Genomic DNA, 12,648 nt, shown 5'->3' with positions numbered 1-12,648 from the left:
GCTTGCAACCTAATGACAGTCCTTAAAAATGGCTTATCACATTATGGCAACATTTGCTGAAAATCCCTCTCAGAATACAGCAAGACACTTCTAATAGCTCAGAAGAAAACTTCTGGGAACAGAAGACACTATTATAAATACCTGTGTTATTTAACTGCTTAATTTTCTTCATCATTAACTTATTACATGTACTTTGCAATTGATTTTATTCAATAAGTATGAAGTAGACTAGACGTGCAAAAAAAAGTACATTCTTTATTGCAAGGGACACAATAACCACTTCACAGTCTGCAATTCAGCTGTTCAACAATTCTCCTAAAAATAGCCTACTACAAAGAATAGCATCCTCTTGAATATCTACACAACTAAAAACTGCGATTTGCTTCTTTAATCTCTAGGTTTAAAAACAATCACTAATCACACACGGCTTTTAAAAAAGCCTGATGAAATATACTACATCATCCTAGTGTTCAGACCAGCAACGAATACTGCAACATGTAGTACTCTGGTATCTCATTATGGAGACAAGAGCACCACTTTCCTTGCCATCTAGTTTGTCACAAGAAAAAAAACCCACACAAGAAGAATTCCCCACAACGAGGTCACATAATATTGGAAATCATTTTAAATATCAATTAACTAGAGCTCATTACGCAAAAATAATTCTACAGTACTTTTCTTTAGTTTCTTTAGTTCTGTACTTTCTGCTTTTTTTATTTTTTTCCCCTTTCACATTCTGTAGTAATCCAGTCCATTCAAAATCATCTTTGCTGACAGTTGGGTTTGTCCAGCTTTTTGGGCCTGTTTAGCTTGGAGAAGAGAAGGCTCCAGGGAGACTTCATTGCAGCCTTCAAGAACTTGAAGGGAGCTTACAACCAGGAGGGGGATCAACTTTTTACATGGTCTAATAGTGATAGGACAAGGGGGAACAGCTTTAAACTGAGAGAGGGGTGATTCAGATCAAATGTCAGGAAGAGTTTTTACTCAGAGGGTGGTGAGGTGCTGGAACGGGTTGTCCAGAAAAGTAGCAGACGCCCCATCTCTGGAGATGTTTAAGGGCAGGTTGGATGGGGCCCTGGGCAGTGTAATCTGGTGGGTAGTAATCCTGTCCACTGGGGAAAGGGGGTGGGGGGTTGGAACTAGATATCTTTAAGTTCCCCTCCAAACTAAGACATTCTCTGACTGTATGATATTTCTTCCATCAACAAGATCAAAACTCCAATTAGTCATTACTTTCCAAACTGCAAAATTTCTCTATGATAATAACGAAGATTACAAGATGTTCAAACTTCTTTTAATGCTATGCAAGTATCAAAATATTTTTATTAAATGTAGTGCTTTAATGCACTACATAAATAATAATAATAATCTGTTTTTATGCCAACAACTTCTTAATGTCCCTTGTGACCTCAATTTTCTGCTGTACATTCGTTGTTTTTTTTCACCAGGGAAAAGAAATTTGCTTTTGTTTTTCAGAAAAGCAGTGCTCATTTTAGCATGAGTCAGGTCAACCTCCTTTTAAAAGGTAGGCACCACTGCACCATTCTCCTTCATTCAGTAACAGTCACTGATGGCTTCCTAGCTGATCCTAAATTTGGCACCAACTTCTTTCGTTTTCCTTCAAAAAAGAATCCTTCCTCCTGTTAACTCTGAAACTTTGGCACACATCTGCTCTGTGCTCATCTCAGAAATTTTCCAGTTCCTATTATGCAGCAGATTCACAAACCATTACACTCTTCTCATTCCTCCTCTAACAAGCTGTGTTGCAGGATCTTTCTCAGCATGTTAAATTGCTCTTATAAAAGAAACCACTTCACAGTTCTTGTAGGAGAGAGTTATTCACCTGATGTACACAGCAGCTAGAACAAGGCAAAAATGCAGCCTTACTTCCCTGCTGTCCAAACACACCTTTCTTAATAAAACATGAAATAACAAAGTTAACAGCTGAGCAAACAAAACAGGTGCTCTCCATTACAGCTTCAATTACTATTTGTGCAAATAAACTACAGACTCTAGTGGAAGGGCACTATTTATAGCTCTAGTCTTAGGTGTCTTGTTTTTGGTAGCCCACCAACACACCCAGCAAGAATTTGCTGTTAACTCCAAAAAAGCACAATGCTCTACTGCAATTCAGAAACATAATTCAACTTAGAAAGTTTATATATGTTTACATGCATATAGATTTTATGCATGTATTCCTTTCACAACTTACTGATTTTTTTCCTCCTTGACTGTGCTATTGACATTTTGCATATGTTCACTTTCACCATAACAGACATTTTAAAAGTCTCAAGTGGATTTTTTTGTTAGATTCTTTAGCACGACATTACAGATAAAAGTTAGGCATTCATGCCTTAAGTATTTATATCAATATGCAATATCAAATCAGAACACTCTGAATTTTTATTTTCAGAGCAAAGAAGTGCACACAAATTATATGAGAAAAACACGAAAAGTAACTATGATTATACATTTTTGTGCTTGCTTCATACGTTAGCTCTCAGGCCACTACAGAATCTTTATTTCAAGCAGATTTTTAATAAGAAGAATTAAGAATTAAGAATTAAGAATTATTCTCAAGAAAAAGATACTAACGCTGAAGATCACTGATTACACTGAAGTGATGCCATGTCCCATCAACCCCATTTTCAGGTTAAGTCAGTTAAGTCAGTTCAAGACTTAATATTACGGAAAATGTCTACTGCAAGAGGAAAGAAGAAGTTGTGTACAATTGTATCACATTCTATGTGTTAAGATAAAGAATTGTGCTTGGTTTGGTTATCCACACTGTATATATATCTGAAATCAGAGCTAATAATCTCCAGACTTTCACAGCAATGTTTATACTGTGCAAATTTCTTACGGTTGTGTCCTGTCACACTCAAGCTATTACTTAAGAGAAGGCACTCTTTCATTTTAAACAGAAAGTTGAAGACATACAGTTCACAAAATGAGTGCCCAAATGTGGAACAAAGAAAGATTAAATGCCAGTACATTACAAGGAAGCAATTAGAGCTTAACAGCCTATATTAGGTTTTATTCTAGGCTTTTGTTGGGTTTTGGGGTTTGGTGGTGAGGGAGTGGGGGTAAGAGGAAAAATGCAGTTTTAAAATCAGGGGGTATTAGAAAAGCAAGTCACGTATTTGAGTCTTTTTCCTAAGTGGTTAAAAGAACTATGCAGCAGCTCTACAACCCCTTTTTATACGTACACCTGGGAAGAATACTGAATCCTGTTACTTTCCTCAGTGTTACCCTGATGTGGTTTAGACCAGATGTTTAAATGTTACAGTACGTACATTTTCTTCTCTTCTTCCAAGGCAAAAGCAAAATAAGAGGAATATTTGACTTCACTCCACAAGAGACCTATTTAATAGTTTGGCGGTTATGTAAGTAAAGGTAGCTTGGCTAAGTCAATGTTGACGACATACAGAACGACATGATCCTAATGAGTTGGAAAATATTGGCTCTCATGAGATTCAACCAGATGCTACTGCGCTGAGAAAGCTACTGTATTATTGAATTTCATTTTTATGAGGTAAAATTTATTATTCAACCATTAAGGTATCCCACATGAAATCTTGCATAAAATAGTTTTACAGTTACTTTCTGGAAAGTAGATTTTATTTTAACTTTAAGACATCATTTACATGAGGGATTCAAATGCCTATTTGATCACCTTCAATAGAGAAATATAAGGTCTGCAAGCAATTTTCCCAAAAATACCAGATTAATAGAACCGAACTGTCAACAAAATAATGAACTACCTGAACAGGACAAGGAAAAAGTGGTAGCAAGTTCCAGTTTTCCAGAGTAAACTAAAGCCATGTGTGACTGTGTGTATGTTTTTTTGGCAGGCTGAAATGGTTAGAAACTGAGTGCTTCAGGTACACCAACTAACAAGTGAGAAAATACAGGATGAAATTACTCCAAAGGATTAAATTATGCTCAATTTCTAAAAGAGTGTGACAGTATTTACTGAAGTTGTAGTATTTTGTATAATCATTCTTGAAAAAAATAAAACAGTTAAAACTTATTAGCGTCATTAATAAATCCACTTGTAAAAAAACATAGAAAGCACAATGCATTTTGGATTCATGTTTCTTTTTACATGCAGAGTGGCAATGGAAAATAGGGATGTTTCACAAACATGTGCAAGTATAATAACTAACATACTATTTAACTACCACATCAACATTCTATTGTGCTTATATATGGAAAGAATTATAAAAATAGCGTAGGTAAACAAAATAAACTAATCCTCAATGAGTCACATCCAAATTGAAGACAACAATTAATTGCTTTCAAAATTCCATTAAATAGCTAGTGATATCCATACATTCCAAGTCAGTTGTAATTATAAATCTGCCTATTCCAGAATTAAATTGTTTCAAGGTAAGTATGGCACAATGCTTATGCACAACACTTATGCACAGGGTAGCATTCCAGTAATTACTAACATAGAAACACACACCTTTAAGTACTTGTATTAATTTATGCCCCACACATTGACAGTCCACAATCTGTGTCATTTTAGTGGTAGCTTTAAGACAACAAGCCTTATTAATGTAAGAAACCAAAACACACGTTTGCCTTTAAGACTTCAAAACTCATTTTTTCAGCCTCCTCTCTTTTAGACAAGTTAATGAAAAGAAACTGATGAACTCTAAATTCAAAAGTCTATCTAATGAAGGCATAATATCTAACAACCAACAACTCCAAAATACTTGAGGAAAGTGATTTTCTCCTGATTGACAAAGGTTTCTGGAAAACAGAGCAAACAATTTTATCTCATTATATTCCTTGAATTTACTTGCATGAAGAACTCTCCTGTATACTGAGGTGTTTGAGAGTTTGTTCTGAATCACTACATCACCTTCAACCTAAGCTAGTTAGAGGAAGTTGTGGAGCCAAAAAATATTTCTGAAGTAACAACACACCAAACATCATATACTAGCTTTAACTTCTGTCTTCTATGTTTCTGGGAATACACAGTGCAGATGTACCTTTTGAAGTTGCATCCAGAGTATCTTTCAGCAGTTATCCCAGCAGGCAGATTCCCAGAGCATGCCTCCAAGGCATGTCTGAGACTCTCAGGAGCATGTCAAAAGGCCAACAGACACATGCTCTTCTGATATATTTGCCTCCTACAATTCATGCATCTACACTTGCCTATTAAGTTTTGAATTCTTTGACTTTTACTGGTTTTCTACTTTAACTTTTCATTCAACACAAGTAGTAAATACAGATATAGGCAGTTGCAAAAAAAAAGTAAACAAATGGCAAACATTTGAGACCAGCTATGTGAAAGAAACAAAGAAAATATAAAAGAAAAAAGACAGTCTCATATCAAAACTGGTAGATCAGATTGGATGGATAAAACACCTAGAAACATTTCTCTTGGAAGGCAGTCTGCTCATAAGGATAAAAAAAGCAAGGTGGTATACTGCACATCAAGGAGTAAAATTCAGTTGCCCAAACGATAAGGCAGGCTTGCTGGCAGTCTCTGGATCATTAAAAATAAGACGACAAACTAAATATGCCCCTTCTTTTTGAGAGTAAAGTCATGTCTGGTTGCTGTTTCTTTTTATTCACTTCTTCTGGGGGAATAAGAACCTCAAGAAAGACAAAGCTGCTTGTCCTACTACTTGTGACTGAAACTAACGGATGGTTTTTTGAAGTTGGAAAATGTAAAGGCAGAATATAATTTGGGCAACACTAATCATGAAACACAGATTATGATTCTTGTAGCAGTAAAATGAAAGCAATGAAAGTATAATGAAAGCACGTCCAAGAAAAAGATCCCCTGGGAAATAGAAATAGAAGAAAGTGACGATTCTCAATTTTCCTGCAGGAAATAAAGTATACTACCAATACACTGAAATAAAACCAAGAAAAGTCAAGGAAGAAATAAGAAAAAACTATAGAAGAAAACAGAGGAAAGATGCTTATTTTTTGTGTAAACTTGATTTAAAAATCAACTGATCCACAAGATCACAAGAATGGAAAGCCATTAACTTCAAGTACGTTTCTACTATTGTGCAAGGCTGAAAAATGAATTGTGAACAGATGGAAAACAGTTAATACCACTGATGAAAAGGTCATCTCTGTGAAACGTTAGGGCATGTGACAGAAGCTTATCCTCACACTGACAAAGATGCTCAAACCAATAGTGGCAGAAAGGAGACCCCAAATAATCCACTGCCCAGCTACTCCTAGACCCACCACAGGAGCCATCAGTCCATTAAAAGCCCATCTGCACTTAAAAGCCTAGAGGAACCCACTGGTGCTGTCTGCATGAGTGTTCTAAATGCCCATGATCTGTACAGGTAGCCATACACACATGCACGTGTACTCTATCACCTGGCATTATCAATAATAATTTGTCTACACCATCTTTGAAACTGTCTGTCAAACATGCTGTGAAATTCTGCCTTAGCCTCCTCTCCAGCACGCTATCCAAACTTTGTTATTTCAACCACTTTCAATGGAAATACACGTAAAGACCCAGATGTAGGGTTTCAACAGCTCTCCAACCCTCTCCAACTTTTTTGTAGCCCCTCTAAAACAGGGAGCCGCCAAACCAGGTGCTGACTGCAGGTTCAGCCTCACCACAAAAGGAACTATCAGTAATCCTTGAGATGGATTTCTGATCTCCAAAAATGAGGCAAAACCTAAATCTTACCTCTAAAAGGAGGACAGAAATAAAAATCAGTCAGATATTTAACATCAATTCAAGACTAGAATGCTGAGAAAAATAATAAATCACTATAAGGTTACGGATGTTATGTATATAAAAATGAGAAGAGGAACTGTGATGAGTAACTGGATACTACGGAAAGATTGAGTACCTAGTCAAAGGCTTTAACTACAGTACAAATAGGAAATAAGTTCAAAATTCAATCATTGTTTTGTGTTGGAGAAGCTGAGATGAATGTTAGTGTATCAGTACCAGTGATTAATACCTGTGCCTTTTTTAATATTTTTTTAAAATCCCAATATGTTCTTTTTTGCTATGCTACTTTCCTAGTTATTAAAAAACCCAGCAAAAAAAAATTCAAGTTCCCCATATAATTATAGACACCTACACGTATATAGATGCTAGCATTAAAGTCTATGCAATCCGCCTTTAAGAATAAGCACAATTTACAAAGCATGATCTTAATTTTTTTCCAAATGCATTCCAGCAAAATGTTGTAGACTTACAGAATGAAACAAGCTGAAGGTTAGGGCAAATTTGCAGACAAATCATTTCACTGCTTTGAATTCAAAACTCTTTTCATCTACTTAATGTGAATTGGAACTACAGACGCATATAATTTATTAGGACAAGCACTAAGCCACAATAAGAGAAGATCAAAACAAGTTTAGCATACTGCTCGTTCACTTTATGTACTTAAAATTTGTGATCCAGATTTCTAATAAATGAATTTGCAGAATAGCATAGTTGTATTACAGTTCTGCAAACTGAAGGACAGAAACCATACTAAATGATAGAACAAGTTACTTCAAATCTGCAAACCCTAAGGCCACCTAATTGATCATATGATATGTTTTCACATCTGTCTGGAGTGTAGATTCTAAACCTACTACCTTCAGAAGTAATGGTACTTGAAAGTAAAACCCCACAATCTCATCCTTTGGTGACTACATGGAAACAAGGAATGAAAAGAATCAATGAGACTTTTCAGAAAGTAGAAAAACTAAACATTTCTTAATAAAAGTCCTTATTCACAGTTATTCCAAGAGTTGCACAAAAATTTGGGCGATATCATATCAGAGATGACATCTAAATACAAGAGCCTTTCCCAGTTTTCAAAGATGAAACTCAATCTCTTCATTAGTATCCTCCTGGCTCCATTTTTAAATCCTTTACTTCTAGTACCAGCAGATAATCTTGGATAAAGTCTTAAACAGTATTTAAATTAATACCCCAACTTTAATGAAATAGCTTTGCACACAGGACAAGAGAAAGAAGGACAGGAAAAGCAAATCTTTTGTTTTCCTAACTTTAGCCATAACAAATAAATTCATTCAGGGAAACAAGCGAGAAGAGAGAAATATAAGCCCATATTCAATACACTGAGAAAATACCAATACTACAGTGACCACAATTAGCAAAATATCAAATGCAGTCATCTGAAGAAGTCCCAGTTTATTTACGAGCTAACTAATGCAGACCTAGATTCATTAAAACAGTTATGCATATACAATGTATGCAGGTGATAGTCTCGGCATTTTATCAGTAAGGACAATTTCTTCCTGAAATCCCTGGATGTTTTCCAAAAGAATGACAGGTAGCAAATTTCATTATTTACATCATCACCTCTGAGACTCGTATGTCTTCAGCTGTTTCGCAACAGAAACATTTATTTGTGGAACTAGATGAAAAACATATGCAGACCTTTAAAAAAGATCAACTTGTATTCACCACTGATTAATAAAGCCCTTAATAATCCAGTATTTTTTATTTTATCCAACAGCTTCACCTCAAAATGATCTTTAGTTACAACATTATACCATATAAGGTAGAAAGGGTGGATGTTTCAGATGAGGGAATTATGGAAAAATTATCGTGTATGGGAAAATTAAATGTATCCAGAATTTGGTGCCAAGGAGTGAAGCTCAGTGGCTTAGCTTACATCCTGGATTCTAAGCATTAGCTATAAATACTCATATACACACAAAAAACATTCTGTATGTTAACTACTTTACATAAAAACCTGGATTTAAAGGATATAGTTGCATGCACATTTGCTAAGAGTTCTCCATACCATAATCAAGATATTAATCTGACATACTTAACTAAAAGCATCACATATTTACCTGAAGACTGGAAAACTTCATTCAGTAAAGCTTCATTTACCACCACAGAACTGACATTTCCAACAGGATGACACCAGCTCTGATAAATAGTTTGGAGCAGAAGGGTTTGAGCTCTAGTTGCTTGAATTGTCAAATTTGGAAGTTCAAATATGCATTCTGTTAGTGGGACGTGAGCTCGCTTGGTCCTGTTTAAAATATTGAGAGAAAAAAATCATTAGTTTGATTAGCAGAAGAATAACAATTCAAAAGCTGAATTACAGAATAGCAGACTATGAGCAATTAAACCTATAGAGACAGTAATGTGACTATTAAAACTCCATCTCGAAAGAGCTTTTTCTACTTATAATGAAATTCACTCAAGATAGGAGTTCTGTTAAATACTTTAACTTTACATCGTCCTGTAAAACATGAGATAAAAAATACTATTTTTACTCTAATTAACTCCTGGTTTTAACATACTGAAATAAAAGCACATCAGCAAAATAAAAGGTATTCAAAATCATGCAAATTACTAAAAAAATCTGTTTGAAATTTTATTGGAAGTAAGTTTATTTCAAAGCTTACTATGAATCAGTAAACGAAATATTTCTAGTGGTACAAAAATCATATAGACAAGAATCAACCTACACAGTCAAAAATTACACAATTAAGTACAGAACAAAAATCCACGTTTACCTCCATATTCCATAGTTAGCTGACATACTGGACTCACTGAAAGTTTCTAAATAGGTACTAATATTTTTAAATCCTTTTAAATTTATAATCTAGTTGGGGGCTTCAGGGCACATGGAGAGTACGTCAAGCTAAAATAACATTCTGTTTGGAAATAAATTCTTCTGTGACAGCATAGCCCAGTACCAACAGGAGGACTCTTAACTACATAGAAGTTACCTTTTCTTCCTAATAATTACATTATCTGAAATTATGCAGGAGATTTCCTACATTCAAAAATTACAATGGTTCACAGAATCACAGAATGGTCAGGGTTGGAAGGGACCTCAAGGATCATGAATCTCCAACCCCCCTGCCACAGGCAGGGCCATCAACCTCCACATTTAATACTAGAGCAGGCTGCCCAGGGTCCCATCCAGTCTGGTCTTGAACACCTCCAGGGATGGGGCATCCACAGCCTCTCTGGGCAGCCTGTTCCAGCACCTCACCACTCTCTCTGTAAAGAACTTCCCTCTGACATCCAACCTAAATCTCCCCACCCTCAACTTAAAACCATTTCCCCTTGTCCTGCAGTTACCTACCCTTTCAAAGAGTTGATTCCCCTCCTGTTTGTAGGCTTCCTTTAGGTACTGAATGGCTGCAATGAGGTCACCGCACAGCCTTCTTTTCTCCAGACTGAACAAGCCCAGCTCCCTCAGCCTGTCTTTGTAGGGGAGGTGCTCCAGTCCCCAGTCATCTTTGTGACCCTCCTCTGGACCCTCTCCAACAGCTCCCTGTCCTTCTTGTACTGGGGGCTCCAGACCTGGACACAGTACTCCAGATGGGGCCTCACAAGGGTAGAGGAAATGAGGGGGACATTCACCTCCCTGTCCCTGCTGGCCACCCCTCTTCTGATGGAGCCCAGGATATCATTTGTTTTCCGAGCTGCAAGGGCAGACTGCTGGCTCACGTTAAGTTTTTCATCTATCAAGACCCCCAGTTCCTTCCCTGCAGGGCAGCTCTCAAGGACTGCTCCTTCCAGTCTGTATGGATGCCTGGGATTCCTCCGGCCCAAGTGCAAAACCTTGCATTTTGCCATGTTGAACCTCATTAGGTTCACATACATGGTTCTTCACTTCCACTCTGGGATCCATTCCTGAAGCACATTTACAACACTATTATCTTTGTTCTAACAACCTCCTGCTCCAACACTGAGATCTACTCTTTTGATTTGAGCATTATTTTCTCTACCGTCCCCAAAATATAATATACAACATACAGATGAGCTTATCTGTACCTATCTGTATTATAAGAGTCTCCTTTTAAATATTCTGGGTGTACTTTTTAGAGCTCTTCAAAGTGTATTAGGTATAACTTAAAGTAATGGAAAACATCTCATAAGAGGAAAGGCCAAGAGAACTGGGCTAGCTCAGCATTGGAGAAGAGGGAGTTCAGGGAGACCTCATGAGTGTCCATAAACACCTGAAGGGAACATTTCAAGAGGGCATGTGAGGGCTCCTTCCAGTGGTGCCCAGTGCCAGGACAGGAGGCAGTGAGCACCAACTGGAGCACAGGGACTCCCTCTGAGCACCAGGCAGCGCTGCTGTGCGGTGCCGGAGCACTGGCACAGGTTGCCCAGAAACTGTGGGGTCTCCTCCTTGGGGATGTTCAGAAGCTGCCTGGCTATGGGCCTGGGCCCCCTGCTCTGAGTGTCCCTGCTGGAACAAGAGTGTGCCTGATGGCACAGAGGGCTCTGCCAGTCTCAGCCATCCTGGGGTTCTGTGTTTATCTCCACCATCAAGTAAGTAATTTAGACACTAAACATTGAAAGCAGGAAAAACATGCTAGGAGAACAGTGATGACGTGATTGTGATCTGTTTGATTTTGGTGTTCTTTTTCATATTAGCCTTAATATTCCTTATGAATTCACATTTGCCATCTACTCTTTCAGCCCTCCAAGACATTCTCAATGTATCAAATGCATAATTACACATTTTAAGCCCATGCTAATCAGACAGACGATGCAACCTACAGACATTTATGTGAAATACTTTAAGAACCAGGAAATTGTAAAGTTGGGGTGGTTTTTTTTGGCAGAGAATACCTGCTTATAAGCAGATCAACCATAAGACCCAGAATCTCTCCAGGTCTTGTACCTAACACGATGGTTATTAATATCAGAATATATGGCTATGTTTTTGTACTTTTTTTTTTCCTTCAGTGACAAAAGATAGTAGACAATCACTGGTAATTGGAGACTGCAGGATGCCCCATGAACTCAGAAGCAGGCAAGTGAAAATATTGTTCCTTATGCTCAAACTCTAGAATCTCTAGCAGACTGAAGGGCCAAAAATTCTGGCAATAGAGATTTCCTTGCACATTCTACCTCCAATCAGGAGAGTGACACTTCACCAAGTGAAGGAAACTGAGGACTCTATACAAACCTTTGAAGCCAGCTGTTCACTGTTATATTCTTGCAATCGTTCGAAAGAAACATTCTGAATATTAAAAGCCATGAGAGGGATAATTATTATTCATTAAAGTTTTCTTATGAACTGTGCTATCTACAAATTATTGAGGAAGAAAAGAAGGAAAAAGCACAGCAGCAGAACTGCCTCTGAGTTAGAATTCATTTGAAGCTGAAGATGACTGTGCTGTGGCTTCAAGTGCCACTTCCAGAAAAAATCATGGATGAAAAAAATCTTGTGATTGTATGGGAGAAGTCAGATGTGTGTGGTATTAAGAATTTCATTTAGAAAAAAAAGGTTTGGTAGAACTCTTTGAAATGAACTATCAGTCTTTGAAATTCAGAACTCCCATATTTTGTATCTGCCTTTTAATTTGACAGCCCTAAGGATTCTCCTAGAGAACCCAAGCAGATCATATGCTTTCTGTGATAACTGCTCTAATAAGTGCAGCACGTACATCAAAGGAGTACACAATATCCACAACACGCTAGTTAGAAAACAAGAACTACTCAGCAAGACTTAATAGGAGACAAAAGCTGAAAATAATACGAGTAAAGTCAAGTAAGTATGGAAAGATGCTGCTGCCTGGTTTAAAAAATAATAAAAAAAATAAAAAGAATCACTTTGATCCAGACAACGGAAGGAAACTTACAACATAGTGTACTCTGAAACACTGAGATTAGCTTCCATGGAACACAACTGGCCA

The 12,648-nt window shown here is 37.1% G+C and overlaps 1 protein-coding gene across 7 annotated transcripts in view; it reads right to left on the bottom strand.

Moving 5' to 3' along the window:
• The window catches only part of VPS13B (vacuolar protein sorting 13 homolog B), a 416,489-nt gene that overhangs the window by 319,808 nt on the left and 84,033 nt on the right, over positions 1–12,648 (bottom strand). For all 7 annotated transcript variants that reach the window (XM_010709173.3, XM_010709170.3, XM_019614165.2 and 4 more), the window contains one exon: positions 8,824–9,008. In XM_010709173.3, coding sequence (XP_010707475.1) covers positions 8,824–9,008 — 185 coding nt within the window. The remainder of the gene's footprint in view (positions 1–8,823; positions 9,009–12,648) is intronic.

Source organism: Meleagris gallopavo, chromosome 3 (genome assembly GCF_000146605.3).
Source record: "Meleagris gallopavo isolate NT-WF06-2002-E0010 breed Aviagen turkey brand Nicholas breeding stock chromosome 3, Turkey_5.1, whole genome shotgun sequence".
Taxonomy (NCBI): Eukaryota; Metazoa; Chordata; class Aves; order Galliformes; family Phasianidae; genus Meleagris; species Meleagris gallopavo.
This window is presented reverse-complemented; position numbering and strand designations above follow the sequence as displayed.